Source organism: Vitis riparia, chromosome 10 (genome assembly GCF_004353265.1).
Source record: "Vitis riparia cultivar Riparia Gloire de Montpellier isolate 1030 chromosome 10, EGFV_Vit.rip_1.0, whole genome shotgun sequence".
NCBI classification, from domain to species: domain Eukaryota; kingdom Viridiplantae; phylum Streptophyta; class Magnoliopsida; order Vitales; family Vitaceae; genus Vitis; species Vitis riparia.
This window is the reverse complement of record NC_048440.1, coordinates 18,827,524-18,840,753: the sequence shown is the minus strand read 5'-3', so window position 1 is coordinate 18,840,753 and position 13,230 is coordinate 18,827,524. Positions and strand designations below refer to the sequence as shown.

At 35.9% G+C, this 13,230-nt stretch overlaps 2 protein-coding genes across 2 annotated transcripts; both read right to left on the bottom strand.

Annotated features, from left to right (window-relative positions):
- LOC117923972 lies at nt 1-1,169 on the bottom strand. The gene has a single exon (XM_034842503.1). It carries the CDS (start codon nt 931-933, stop codon nt 178-180), a length of 756 nt encoding a protein of 251 aa, XP_034698394.1. The 5' UTR covers nt 934-1,169; the 3' UTR covers nt 1-177.
- A 5,787-nt stretch (nt 1,170-6,956) lies between these two features.
- LOC117924130 (heterogeneous nuclear ribonucleoprotein U-like protein 1) lies at nt 6,957-12,652 on the bottom strand. Its single transcript, XM_034842699.1, has 9 exons — nt 12,328-12,652; nt 10,558-11,321; nt 10,246-10,434; nt 10,033-10,141; nt 9,865-9,923; nt 9,607-9,781; nt 9,453-9,526; nt 8,728-9,235; nt 6,957-7,395 (listed from the first exon to the last, which is right to left on the bottom strand). The coding sequence occupies exons 1-9, from the start codon at nt 12,458-12,460 to the stop codon at nt 7,292-7,294; spliced, it is 2,115 nt and encodes a 704-aa protein (XP_034698590.1). The 5' UTR covers nt 12,461-12,652; the 3' UTR covers nt 6,957-7,291.
- Nucleotides 12,653-13,230: the final 578 nt, after the last annotated feature.

Below are 13,230 nucleotides of genomic sequence, written 5' to 3'. Positions count from 1 at the left end.
TTTCGTTAAATGTTTGGATTTGTTGATTAAAATTAGGAAATGTACATGAACATTGGTATCATACATTACAGACAAACCCATTACTCAGATTTTTATCACTCTCTCCAATGGGATAATTTCCCCTCTAATTTCTTTAATTAATCAAGGTTAACTGAATCTAACCCCTCGCCGGAAATTTTACCTTTTATAGCCGGAAAACTGATGATTTCTTGCCGGAGATATATCAATCTCTATCAAGTTGTCTTCTTCAACGTGGAACATTGCATCAAGCTTGCCGTCCAATGCTATCTCAATCAACCCTTCACGGTCGTCTTGGTCCCACCTGAAGCTCATATTCTCCGGTGAGTTCCAGCCGTTGCTTGCCTGGAATTCACCGTCCGACGAGGTATCGGAGTCAGATTCCGGGTAGCAAAGCGACAGTGATGGGTATCTCTCGAGTCCCAGGAAGCGGGTCTCTTCTGTTACATTCGGATCTTCGTCTTCTTCGCCCTCGAACTCTTCGTATATCACCTCCAATGGCGCTCTCACGTTCCACCCGACGAACGAGTCACAGAAAAAGGGTTTCGTGTCAAAATCGGAGTGAATTTCGGGCCATTTTTCAGGTTGTGGATGGACGCATTTGAGTTCTCGTCCTCTCAAATCGGGTTGTTCCGGTTCGTTAGAACTGGGTTCCCCTTCAACCTGTTGGTTCACTCCTAACCGTAGAAGACTCAACAACAGAACCCCGGTGGAGATCAGTACGGGTGAGAAAACGATTCCCAGGAAAACCCTGGGGAAATAGAGGAGAATCAGAATATACAGCGTAACAATACATGAAAACAACGGGTCAGACGAAAGAGACGATAGGCAAGAAAACGCTTTTGCGAAGAAGTTCATCGCTTCAATTAGACCCAGAGTGGAAATGGAATCCAATTCCCATGGACCCTCCTCCATGAAGAATACAACTTTCCTTGAAAGCCAATGCCGGAGTGCAACTTTCAAGGACAACCCAAGAGAAAAAAACTGAATCCCATTGGAGTAAAGACCAGAGGAGGGAGGAAGAGGATGAGAAATGGAATGGGGAATTTAAAAGCAGGAGGAAAAGAGGGATGGGGTGGGGGGTTTTACAAGGTTGGCTTGTGGGGTTTAGGCCTTGAGGGAGAGAGAACCTTTTGGAAGTGCGCAAGAGCAAGGCATGGAATATCTAAGAGTGATGGGGATATGAGTGCAATTACTTTGATAACCACTCTTCATCCCCCTTTCTACGCATCTTAGCCTCAATGTCATCTCACAATACAGATTGGGGCACCATTTCATTTTATTTTATTTTATTTTTTGCATGAATCTTGAGGGGGAAGAATCAAGATCTTACTCACAGCCACATGAATTGGTCAAATTTGTTTGAAGGAAGAGATTGACTAACAAAATTTGAAGAAAAAGCAGTGCAAGACTTTGTAGAGTTGGTGTGCACTCAATTATCAATGGATTAATTTTCGGAATTGACTGTGGAACTACATCCTCAGCTCTTGTTCAAAACTTTTACTCCCAATGTTCAAACTCATATATTCAATGTTACCCAAATGAATTCCATTGGTGATAAATAAATAGCTTTGAATTCAGAATATGAATTCTTTTCCTATTACAAGGGCTTGTATGTTTCATGAAAAATGGAATGATTTCATTTTTGTATTTCATGGAATGTATTGCCATTTGCCACAACAATCCATTGGAATTTAGGGCCATTATAAAACAAAAACAAAGTCATGTCAAATAAATACTTTGGTTTTTCTGTTGGGAAGAATAAAGTTTTGCTTTTGTGTCAGACACCCATCATTTAATACTGCTATCTTTAAATAATGTAATTTCTTTTATTTAACTTATAGCATGAAAATATTAATTTCGCATAAAAAAGAAGAAGAAAAGAATGGAAAATAAATTGATGAAAGGAAAACCAATTGAGAAAAAAGGAATCCGGTCCTGCAGTTTCAGTGGCAGTGAAGTAAAAAAGAGGGAAATGGAAGGCAAATTTAGATCTGAATTGAGTTGGGAGGCTCTGGTTCATAAATTTTCTAGGACAGTTTCATCACCCTTTGAATTATTTCTTTCCTTTTTTCATGGTTCACTTTTGCCACTCTCCTTTATTGCCCATCCCCCTTTCTTTTCATTGCCTTATAAGTTTCAATCGTCCTTTTTCTGTGATATGGAACTTGTCTTCTAAGGTGGGGAACTCGTTGAATACCTACTTTTTCTATACCCTCTCTGAATTTTGTTGGTATTTTTAATAAATTAATTGAAATTTAAACTTCAATTATGGTTTTTTTTAGTAATGTAAGTCAAGAATTTAAAAGTTTTAGAAAATTCATTTTATATTAAAATTATGGTTGAAATGGGAATTGATGTGATGATATGTATTAATATTTGAAGGAACCATGACCCGACTCTAATGGTTCGGGTACAATAAGTATGATGAATTTTTCATATGCCAACAAAGGGATTGACCCGCTTGATGCCCTTTCTTCTCGATGATTAAGACAAAATCATTGTTACTTTCTCTAACCCTAATTTAGAATATATGGAATCATAGATAGAGCAAAAACAGAAATTGAGGGAGACATGATATTCAAATATCTGTACGACTTAATGATAATCATTTATTTTTGTTTAAAATCTTAGGTCAAGGAATCAAATCTTATCTCCTACATATTTTTTTCTCCTTTATAAATATCTTGATTTTTATCCCTTATCTATCCTATAAAGTAATTGTTACCTTTCTCTCACCTCCATTCAAAATATATAGATGTCTTAGATTTTTATCTCTTGTCTATTCTAAAATAGAATGAATAAACATTTCATCAATGCTTTATTTATTCATAAAAAGTGTGTGGAATTGTCACTTCGATTCTCATATGAGGCTGTTAAAGATTTATACCTAAAAAATAAAAGGCAAACCCACATATCAATGATCCATTAAACTATATATGTTTACACATAAGTAGTTAGTTTGAATCACCTCAAAAAAGATAAACCCACATGTCAGTGACCCACTAAATAATTTGTGATTATATATGGGTAGTTAGTTTGAAGGTAACGCAACATAAATCTATTATTAAGAATATTCTTGGTGTTATTCCCCTTTTTTTATTTACAATTTAAATAATAACTTGATTGTTTGGGAAAGATTGATCGAAACACAACAATTTGACATTTTTTTTTCTTATTTGCAAGAGCTATAAAGTTCAATTATGAACAAAATTATTGCATTTCATGATATAGTTATGTATTGAACATGCAAGAGGAAGAGTATTATTGAAAAATTATTGCTTCAACTACATTTTTATTAGACATTAATTTGTTTTATTAGTCGTTGTCTCTTTTGGTAGTCACCTCTTTTAAATTGACATTTTGGATTTTTAAAAAATTTGAAATCTTTAATACATTGTACATCTTGTTGTCTCTTTTGGTAGTCACTTCTTTTAAATTGATATTTTGGATTTTTAAAAAACTTGAAATCTTTAATACATTGTACATTCATTCGTCAATTTCAAGTTTCACATGAATTTATAATACAGTTGGTAATGATTTTAAAAAGTATTTTTTTTTATATTTAAAATATATTTTAAGTTTTTTTTTTTTTTTTCAAATTAGCAAACACATTTTTATTTTATTTATTATTTTTCTATGCAAATAGGATATTTATCACCGTAAAATATTATAATATTTCATCCTAAGAAATAAATTGACAAAGTCAAGCATATCGATTAATGAAGTAGAGGGTGGTTAGGCCATCACTAGTCAGAACATTGCATGAAGATGGAGTAGGGCTATAAATGGGCTGAGCTGCCGAGCACATGAGAGATAACGGTTTGACCCAATAGACTTGGAATAGAAATCCAATCAATAGTTAGGCGTGACTTGGTTGGCAGACCTAACGGTACCCAGTGTGTTTCTGTCACCTTGCTCATATAAATCAGGGAACATTTAGGCCCTTCCAACCCACTCACCACTGTGCCACTGTGGAGACGGTTCTCCGCAGCCCCCTTTGTGGCATATTCCCACCGTAAATTTTTTTTATAATTATAAATTATAAATAATAGTTTAGATTTTAAGAAGGGAGGAAAAAAATAAGGAAAATATCTAAGAAAGTAGGAATCTTATAACATTATTTATATAAATGTCGTCTCCTTTAAACCTTGATGGTTAATACACATGTGAGATATCAATTACAATTACCATTCGTGTAAATACAATAAAATATAACAACAATGTTGTTAGGAGTATGAGATTAATAGTACTTATAATAATTCGTTCTCAATCTTATAAATATTATCTATTTTGGGTCTTAAAAACTCTTATAACTTTAAAACACATTTATATGCTTAAGAGAAACTTCCACGTTCAATATGAGATATCGCAATTTAATATAAAAAATTGTATAACATACTCATCTATTTTTTTTTATAAATGCTGCTTTTAATCTATTATTTTTATTTATTTGTTTTATAAAAAAGATGTAAGTTAAATTTAAAATTTTACAAAGGTGTGATTAATTATGTATATGGCGTAACTCCATTTGGGTCTGTCGTATTTATTCTTAAAAATCTCATGTGGAAACATGAATTCAACAAGAGGGAGGGTCCCATGGAATTGAGATAGAGAGGAGCATTCCCTACATTTGGTCACCGAACGCATGTGATGTGCTCCTCATAAACGAATGGTGTCCCAAGAAAAAGCATGTCCATGAAAAGCTAATTGAAAAAGGAGAGGAGCCAACACAAATGCCACAAGTTCCATCTTCCAATTCTCCAACTTCTTCCGGGTCTAGAATAAAAGACTAGCTGCTCTTTCACTCTTTATCTCTCTCCAATAATATAATGCTATTTTGTTTTTAGTTTTGATCTTAGCCTCACTTTCAAAATAATCCCGAATGGAAAGGAAAATTTTCCTAGTAAATATATTAGACTCCTCTTAATTATATAAATATATTTTAAAATTATAAAAGTTCATTACATCTACAATGGAATAGGTAGGTAATTTTAAATGTTTTGACTTCCATTTAAAGAATGATTATGATATATTACATTCGATAAAAACACAATATATTCTTAATTATATAGACATATTTAAAATCTTGTCTATTTAACATGATAAGTGCTAGAATAATTAGAAAGTAGTATATAGGTATTATGTGAGAGAAGTTATAGAATTGTATTAGAATAATAAAGTATAGTCTTATAAACTTTTTAATTAAGTGATTAAATTATTACTCGATCTTAACATTTTCATGTTTTTTCTATTATTATTATGGATAAGCATTTGTATCTTGTCATAAATGAGTTATAATGGGTCAAAGATGTTTTATTAAAGTTATGAAAGTTTATTGAGTTTGGAAATACCAAGTCATTATAAATGTTATAAAATGAATATGTATATGTAACAACCCGCACCCAATCATATAAATATTGTCCGCTTTAAGCTCAAAGGGTTTCTCACGGCTTTAAAATACGTCTATAAAGTTATGAGGAGTTCATACTTCGCCATGAACTTTCTTCCTTATCTGATGTGGGATGTCATAAATACCCTCATGCAGACACAATGTCCTCGTTGTGTTTTACGGGATTGTAGGATCAAACAGACAAATACCTCTATGGGGTCAAACAAACCTCCATACTAAGGTCGGAGATTGGATTTGATATCATTTATAATAACCCACATTTGATATCATTTATAATAACCCACTTCTAACTGTGTAGATATTGTTCGTTTTTGACCAAAATGAGTCTTCACAACTTTAAAACGCGTCTATATGGTTACGAGGAGTCCATACTTATATAGCATCATGACTCCTATCCGATATGAGATATCATAATATATATTGAGTTTTTCCTAACTTATATAAGGGTATATTGCTCTCATAGTCATAAAAGAGGAAGAACAATGAAGATGAATGTGTACTGAGAATGAATGTCAATCATAGTCTCTTCTCTTAGATTTTATTGTATGCCTTTTATGGCACATTATTTTAAATTCATATTCATGAAATGCGCTCACTGCGTTGATTCATATCATTTCTGAAAAGAAAAAAAAAAAAAAAAAGTCATATTAGAGTGCCGTGGAGCCCCGGCATCTACAAAAGAACTCTATTTTATTTTATTTTATCTAATAAAATAAAAGAAAGAAAGCATGCCGACCCCTATAGATTAGATAGGAATCTTAGATTGATTTGTCGAAAAGTCGGGCAAATTTAACGTCAAAAGAAAGAGAAAAGAGGACAAATAAAAAGGTATGCAGCCTTTTCAACTCTGGCTTTCGTCGACGCTGAGACCTTAAGGAAAAAAAAAAGTGAAAAGAAACTTTTGTCACACACTAATCTAACCAATCAAATGACTGTTATGAGAGAGTTTTTTACTTAAACAAACAAGATTGTGAATTGATTTCCGAAAAGTTTAAAACCTTTTAATAAAACCAAGTGAAAAACTATTCACTCCTACAAGAAAAATAATTATTCTTCTATTTTTCTCTCCTTAATTGGAATGACGAGACTATAACAGTACTGAAAAATGAAAAGAAAAAAGGCAGGAAATTCCAAAATATTTGAGGTGGGTAACAACTAACACCATTTGACAGCCTTTCGGTTGGAAGCTTGTGAGCTTCTTTGGCTGACATTTCAGCTTCAACTTCAACATCAATGTTTCCCAAACCCTGCTGAAAGAAAAGAAACTACACCCACTACACAAAAAGCAAAGAAAGCAACCCACACAGCCATCCCCACCCCACCCCACCCACATCCACACCTCAAGGTCCTAGCGAGGGATCTCTACAGGGTAAAGTGACTTGTTTTCCCCAGAGTAAACTCACCCAAAGATGTCTTCTACTTTATCTTAAATAGTTCCATCACATCATGGCCCGAGTCACGGCCACAACAACTTAGAAATATCTCTTCCAATCATCCAAATGCACAAAACAAGAACATGACAGACGACAAAAAAAAGGTAGGCAGATTGAAGAAATTATACGCCCCAGTCACAAAATCCTCCCAAAAATTATGAAATGATTCCCCTTTTCATTTTGGTTAGTAATAGATCAACAAAAAGGGGAGGGAGAAAAACAGGGTTGTGTCAGTCACCATCATGTACAATGCTTCTCAATCGTATTCTTTCAGGTCATAAGTTGATAATTACAAAATTCAGTGGCTAAGACCCCTCCATTTCCCATGTTAACAACTATAGGCTTCTATATGATTTTTCCCTTCATCATGGACAGAGTTGTAAACTCTGGTTTTGGAACTCAGAAGGACAAGAACTTTATCCAGCAGTCAGTAATATCTTGGACGAGGAGGAGCATACCCTCCAGGATGCTGCATATCAGTGGGGAAATTTCCATAAGAGGGCCTTACAGGAGGAGCTCCATAAGGTGAACCTGAAAATATATATAATAATCACTCAATTCTTGTGTGGGAGCAACAAAATAACCAATCAAAAGACAGATTAATAACAAAAAGTTAATGTCATAAGAAACAAAGTGATTAAGGCAATCATCACTGGAACATTAGATAACAACGGTTTTCGAAATGAAACATGATACACATGATATATATATCAAGCTACTCTTTGTAAATTTTTTACCTACAAATGAATATTATAAACAACTAAATCACATGTACAATTTGGAACCTTGAAGTGATCAATTTCAATTTCTGGGATCCTAAGCAACAAAAGAAGTTTCCAATTGATGTAGTGGTACAAGTATTGTAAGCCATGAAGTCATGTAATGATACAGTACAGCAAAAGTAAAAAAGAACCAGTTAATCCTACCTACAAGACTAGGTTTGCTCCCTTTGAGAGTTTTTCTATGATGCATATCACCTATTAAGAAAAAGCGTCCTTAAAAGACTAGATTAGCATAATGCTTAATGAACCAAACCACCAGCGCAACAACAACAACAACCAAAAAAAGAAAAAGGAAGGAAAAATTGGAAATTTATGTGTGAATTTGTTTCACATTATTTCCAAAAGGCCAAGTAATTCAAGAATAAAAGTGTATGCTTCTTTCATAAATGAAAGAGTTTCTTCCACCCAAAATCTATTGCTTTTTCCAGCTACTATTGTAAAAAAATGTAGGGCAATAAAAAAACAATACTTTGAAAAGTGAGTGTAGCCAACTGAGGCTACTGCCATTGGCACAATAAAAAAGGAATAAGAATTAGAAATGGATGAATTAATCAGAAGAGAGTAACACAGATCCAGGATTAGCTCAGGAAAAGTTCTCTATGACAGGCCCTGTGCAATACAGGCCAGTTTTACTGCATCAGTAATGTGAAGGGCTCTACCAGTGACAAGAGAAAGGCCAAAAGGGTGAGGACTGCAGTGTGACAAGGCATTTAAGTGTATGATGGTGTAGGTCTAAATAAAATCAAATGATGAAAAAGGATTTGAGTGTGAATACCGGGCACATATAACTTAAGGCTTTCATGAACTGAGTTGGTTGAGATGTGCTATTTCTAACTTATTCCTAGAAGTATGGATGAATCTTTTAAGCAACAGGTTGTTCAACTATTTTAAAACATTTCCATCTACTTTAAAACATTCCCTAATTGAATATGACTTCCAAAAACCAAAATTGTTTCTAACAATAAATGATATCTAATTTCCGGAGTGGCTGCCATGACTAAACATAACCAAACCACTACAAACTAAACAGAGTGTTAAAATCAGATATCACATACAGCAAATAAAGAGTTAAAATACCTACCATATGACATTTGGGAAGGAGTAGGCAGATGTCTAGGGTCTCTTGGTACTAGCTGATTAGCTCCAAAGCCTCCAGGGACACTACCATGTCCACCAAGGGTGTTGTGTGAAAATAAAGACGTCCTCATACTTTCAGCTTGGGTTTCATAATGATTCACTCCTTCAACATTATATCTATCATGGGATTCAACCATTCCACTCACATAAGGGTCTGTAGCACCCATGGGAATAGGATTCCTGCTTTCAAGGTTGGTTCTTCTGTAGGGGTCAACCATCCCAAAGCTCTGGTAATTGGCCATACCAACCCCAGGAATGGAACCTCTGGAGTTATCATACCCATAAGTCCCATAGCTATTGGAATCATTTCTAGAAAGAAAATGTCTACTGTAACCTAAGGAGGTTTCATACGGAGCGTCTCTTGGCATAAACGGATTTTGATTGTCTTGGTACGCTCTGGGAAATGGTTCCACTCTTCCATGTAGTGCAACCCCCTGATGACCTGAGTTCATCTGCAGCATTTAAGCATAGGTTATGAAACAGTAAGAGTAACATCCTCCAAAATAACATAAAAAAAAATGATCAAGTGAATACATTGGAAGCCTAAATATGTAACCAAAATGACAACTACAAAAGTTGACATAAATTTCAGCTTTGTGAAAAAGCAAAGCTGATAGATCCTGATTACAAATTTGAAAGGCAGGGGTGAAATGGGAAAATTTCACTCACATGAGCAGGCCTTTGGTAATAATAGTTCTGAGGAGGGAGAGGAGGATGATAACTCAGGCTACGTTCATCAGGGACTGAACCAAAGGGAAACATCATCAGAAATATACATAGGACTAATTTCCAATTTCGAAATGATGTAAGGCTAAACAAAAACCTGATGGAGCCCCTTGATTTTGCAGTGAAGAGCTATTAAATGACTGGAGAGAGCTTTCCTGAGAATAAGGTGAAAAGTTGCTTTTCAAGTTCAAATGGGATGCAGTTCCTAAGGCACGCTTCATCTCTTCCAAACATTTTTGTGCTTCTCCTCTGTTCAGTTCTGGAAACAGAACCTTATGCAGGAGATCACAGCATTAGCTGCTATTATTATCAATGGCATGTGTAAATGGATTTTGAGATCTTGGATGACACTTACCTGATCAAAATCCTCATCTGAACTAGGCATGTCCTTACTTCCAGGCAAGACATAATTGGCTGTCAGAAGCACAGTAAAACCAGGAATTGTTAGAGAGAACTTATGAATTGGAAAAGGCAACCAAAGAACTATTCAAAGGAAAAACTAACACAAACATTAGCAGAATACCAATCATTTCATTTACTGCATCAGCTGGTACCTCCTTTCCCATTTCTTTAAATCTTTTTTCAGCACGAAACTTAAGCTCTTCTGGCTTTGGAAAGAGCACAACAGCAATCTGATTTGGAGCCATGTTATTCATGAATGTCACAGTAACTTTAAAACAAATAATCTAAATTTTAATTCTTCATTTAGAGATACAGAATGATATTATGTAGCTACCTTCTGAAAATTTGCAAATGGTTTCAGTTTACGTTTACGTGCATTCTTGTAAACATTTGTTTGATCAATAATGTAGTTGCGAGGTGTCTTGGAAGCCCTGGACAGTAAAGTATTAAATATTCCAGTTGCTCGGTCCATTAGACGCTCAAATCGTTCACCATAATTCTGCTTACGCAGTAGCCCTGGTACCTGTAGAAAGACTTAACTTGTGTCAAGCAGTAAGAAATGACAATAATGAATAGCAAAGTCAAAACAACTCTTGGAAGTCCAGCTGGTCCTCTTAAAGACTCAACAGAAAAGACAAGCAGAAACCTTCATTTGATCCAGAGCCAGATTTGTTCCAAGTAAAACATATCGCTTCTCAGCATGCTCTTTCACCCATTTCTCTGCCCAAGTGGACTTTCCAGAAGCAGGTAATCCTACCATCATCATCACTTCACAATCTCTTGGGCTAGAAAAAGAAGGTCCCATTATTGCATTTCCATCATAAAGTGCAGAAGCCCAAGGCTTATAGCCTTCTTCAGGAACAAGTCCCTCTTCAGTACTGAACTGGACTTGAACCATTACATTTTTCAACAAAACATGAGGAAAGAGAGCTGATTCCCAATGCAGCTGCCTCATTGGAGAATCCACAACCCCAAGACCCTTTACACCTGCATCAAATTCCTTTGCAACACCCAACCATTTCCCATTTTTGGAGAAACTAATGGAAGCCAAAGGTTTAGTTTCAAGATTTACAGCACATACAATTGTATCCCCAACTCCAAACTTTTCACCATAATTTGAAAATTTTCCAGCAACTGAAAATTTTCCTGTGCCACCAAACCCAAAGCTGTGCTCTGTTTCCCCAAGGTTTCCCACTGCATCATCTCCTCTTGAAATGCCAAGCCGACAAACATGCTGCTGGTCAGGAGGGGTGTCTTCCATATCCACTGGCTGAGTTGAAATAATTTTGCAACCAAAACAATACTTCCCTCCAGTTATTCCAACATTACCACGAGCACCAGACCAGCAATAAGCAAATCCATGGTCATGAAGTGCAGAACCTTGAAGACCATCACCAACAATATTGAAATCTGGTGACAGGGTAACAGTTCAGTCAAACATATGATACTTGCAAAATGAAACACAATTTTAGAAGTTAACTCGACACACAAGTGCACATGCACAAACACAAAAAACAGAGCCCAAGCCACGGCCATTTAGCTCTAGGGTGGACGCCTTTATGTTTCTATTTTAACTTTTAAGAATGGAAGGGTGTTCCTTTCTCTTCTCTCCCTTCTTTTCAATATTAATATGGTCCTTGATGATGCCGTAGTTTATGTGGACGGGAAACAGGGGAGTCACCCAATTGAATTGAAAAAGCCTGGGTTAGGAAACACATTCCTTTCCTATCCCTCTCTCTCTCCCCCACACCCCCAACCCACTTAATCTCTCTCTCTCTCTCTCTTTCTCCCCTTAATGAATCAAAACCATAGCAAACCTAGTGCTTTCGTCCAATCTTGGACTACAAAACACACTCCTTTCTAGTCTCTCTCTCTCTCTCTCTTCTTTAATGAATCAAAACCAAAGCAAAAATTTGATTTCCTCCAATCTGTACCTAAGAGGCAACGTAAACAGCCACTTCTTTACACTCATTTCTTCTCATTTTTGCATTTTCTTTCAATTTTATTCTTCAATATCATAATTTAGATTGAATTAAACTTTCGAAATATATTTGCAAACAGAGAAACTAGGCCCGGAAAAAGCTACATATTGCTCGATCAAGTTAAACTGAACGGAGCAAGAATTATTAATCTCAATGAAACCCTTTGAAATTCACAACACAACAAGAGCAGGCAGTGATAGGCGCGCAGCACATTATCAGAATATACCAATAATTAAGAATCTCATGGAAAATACCAAAATGATAGTGACGGACTATATAACATCAAGAATTCATGCGATTACAAGGAAAGAAACGCGAAATTATCGGAAATGTGGAAATGAAATTTGAACTAAAGACACGAAGTTTGAAACTAGGGTTTGATAAAAATTCAAAAGTAAAGAAGAATGATGAATGGAAGAAGGGGTTCTGAATACCTAAATCGCAGTCTGCGGGATTGAGCACCACGCGTTGCTTGGTCTTGTGTTCGGGAGAATCCGATAAGGCTGCCTTCGACTTCTTCGACTCGGGTTCTTCTGGTTCTGAAAGCTGGCGTTTGATCGACGCCATTGAAAAATAACTGAAGCGAAAAAGGCAGGATAGCTGAAACGTTTGTGCTGGTGTTGGGGTTTATACAGGGAACTGTTATGATCGCAGAAATTTGGAAAGGAAGGACGACAAGCACAAATTTAAGGTAGAGATCCGACCCGAATCGACCCCCATCAAAGATTCAACTCGAGCATAGCCCAAATTCACCAGAGTTTAATGACTTGGGCTGCGGTTGGCTCTCAACCCAAAATTGACTATACAGAATTGTGATTATTCAAATGTAGTAAAGTAGACCCGGGCCAACCCACCGAGTTGCAACCCTACTCAATCAATATACAAATTCAAAATTCAAAATGAAATAAATGAGGGTGAAAGTAAAGATAAAAATAAAATAATAAATAATAAAAAAGAGTAAAACAAGATGAAATAGAATAAAATAAAATGAATAAAAATAAAAATGGAAATGTATTTATGAACATGGCCGGCCCAGATGGGTCTAAATTGTATTGGACCTAGAGTGTATGGGTCTAAATTGGGCCAAGATGGAATATGAACATGGCCAAGGTGACTGTCATGTGAGGGGTAAACCTACATGATAGCGGGTAAGAAAAATTTGGGGTCTATAAGTTCCAAATTTGGGCCGGCCCAGGATCGGTCCATTATACCTGACCGTTGCTAAAACCCTGCATTCAGGGGTTTGCCTTGTAGCGAAGGAAGCCACGATCTCTGTCTACACAAGCCTTCAATCGTTCCGTCTGCGCTACGATCGATCTCCGAGTTCAAGTACTGCT

Bases quoted from the DNA above. Each gene is read 5' to 3' on its own strand.
- LOC117923972 (XM_034842503.1), bottom strand. From the start codon at position 933: ATGGAGGAGGGTCCATGGGAATTGGATTCCATTTCCACTCTGGGTCTA.
- LOC117924130 (XM_034842699.1), bottom strand. From the start codon at position 12,460: ATGGCGTCGATCAAACGCCAGCTTTCAGAACCAGAAGAACCCGAGTCG. The intron at 11,322-12,327 runs GTATTCAGAACC...CCCTGTCACCAG, and splicing joins TCCCGCAGACTGCGATTTAG to ATTTCAATATTGTTGGTGAT. The intron at 10,142-10,245 runs GTAGCTACATAA...GCTCCAAATCAG, and splicing joins CATTTGCAAATTTTCAGAAG to ATTGCTGTTGTGCTCTTTCC.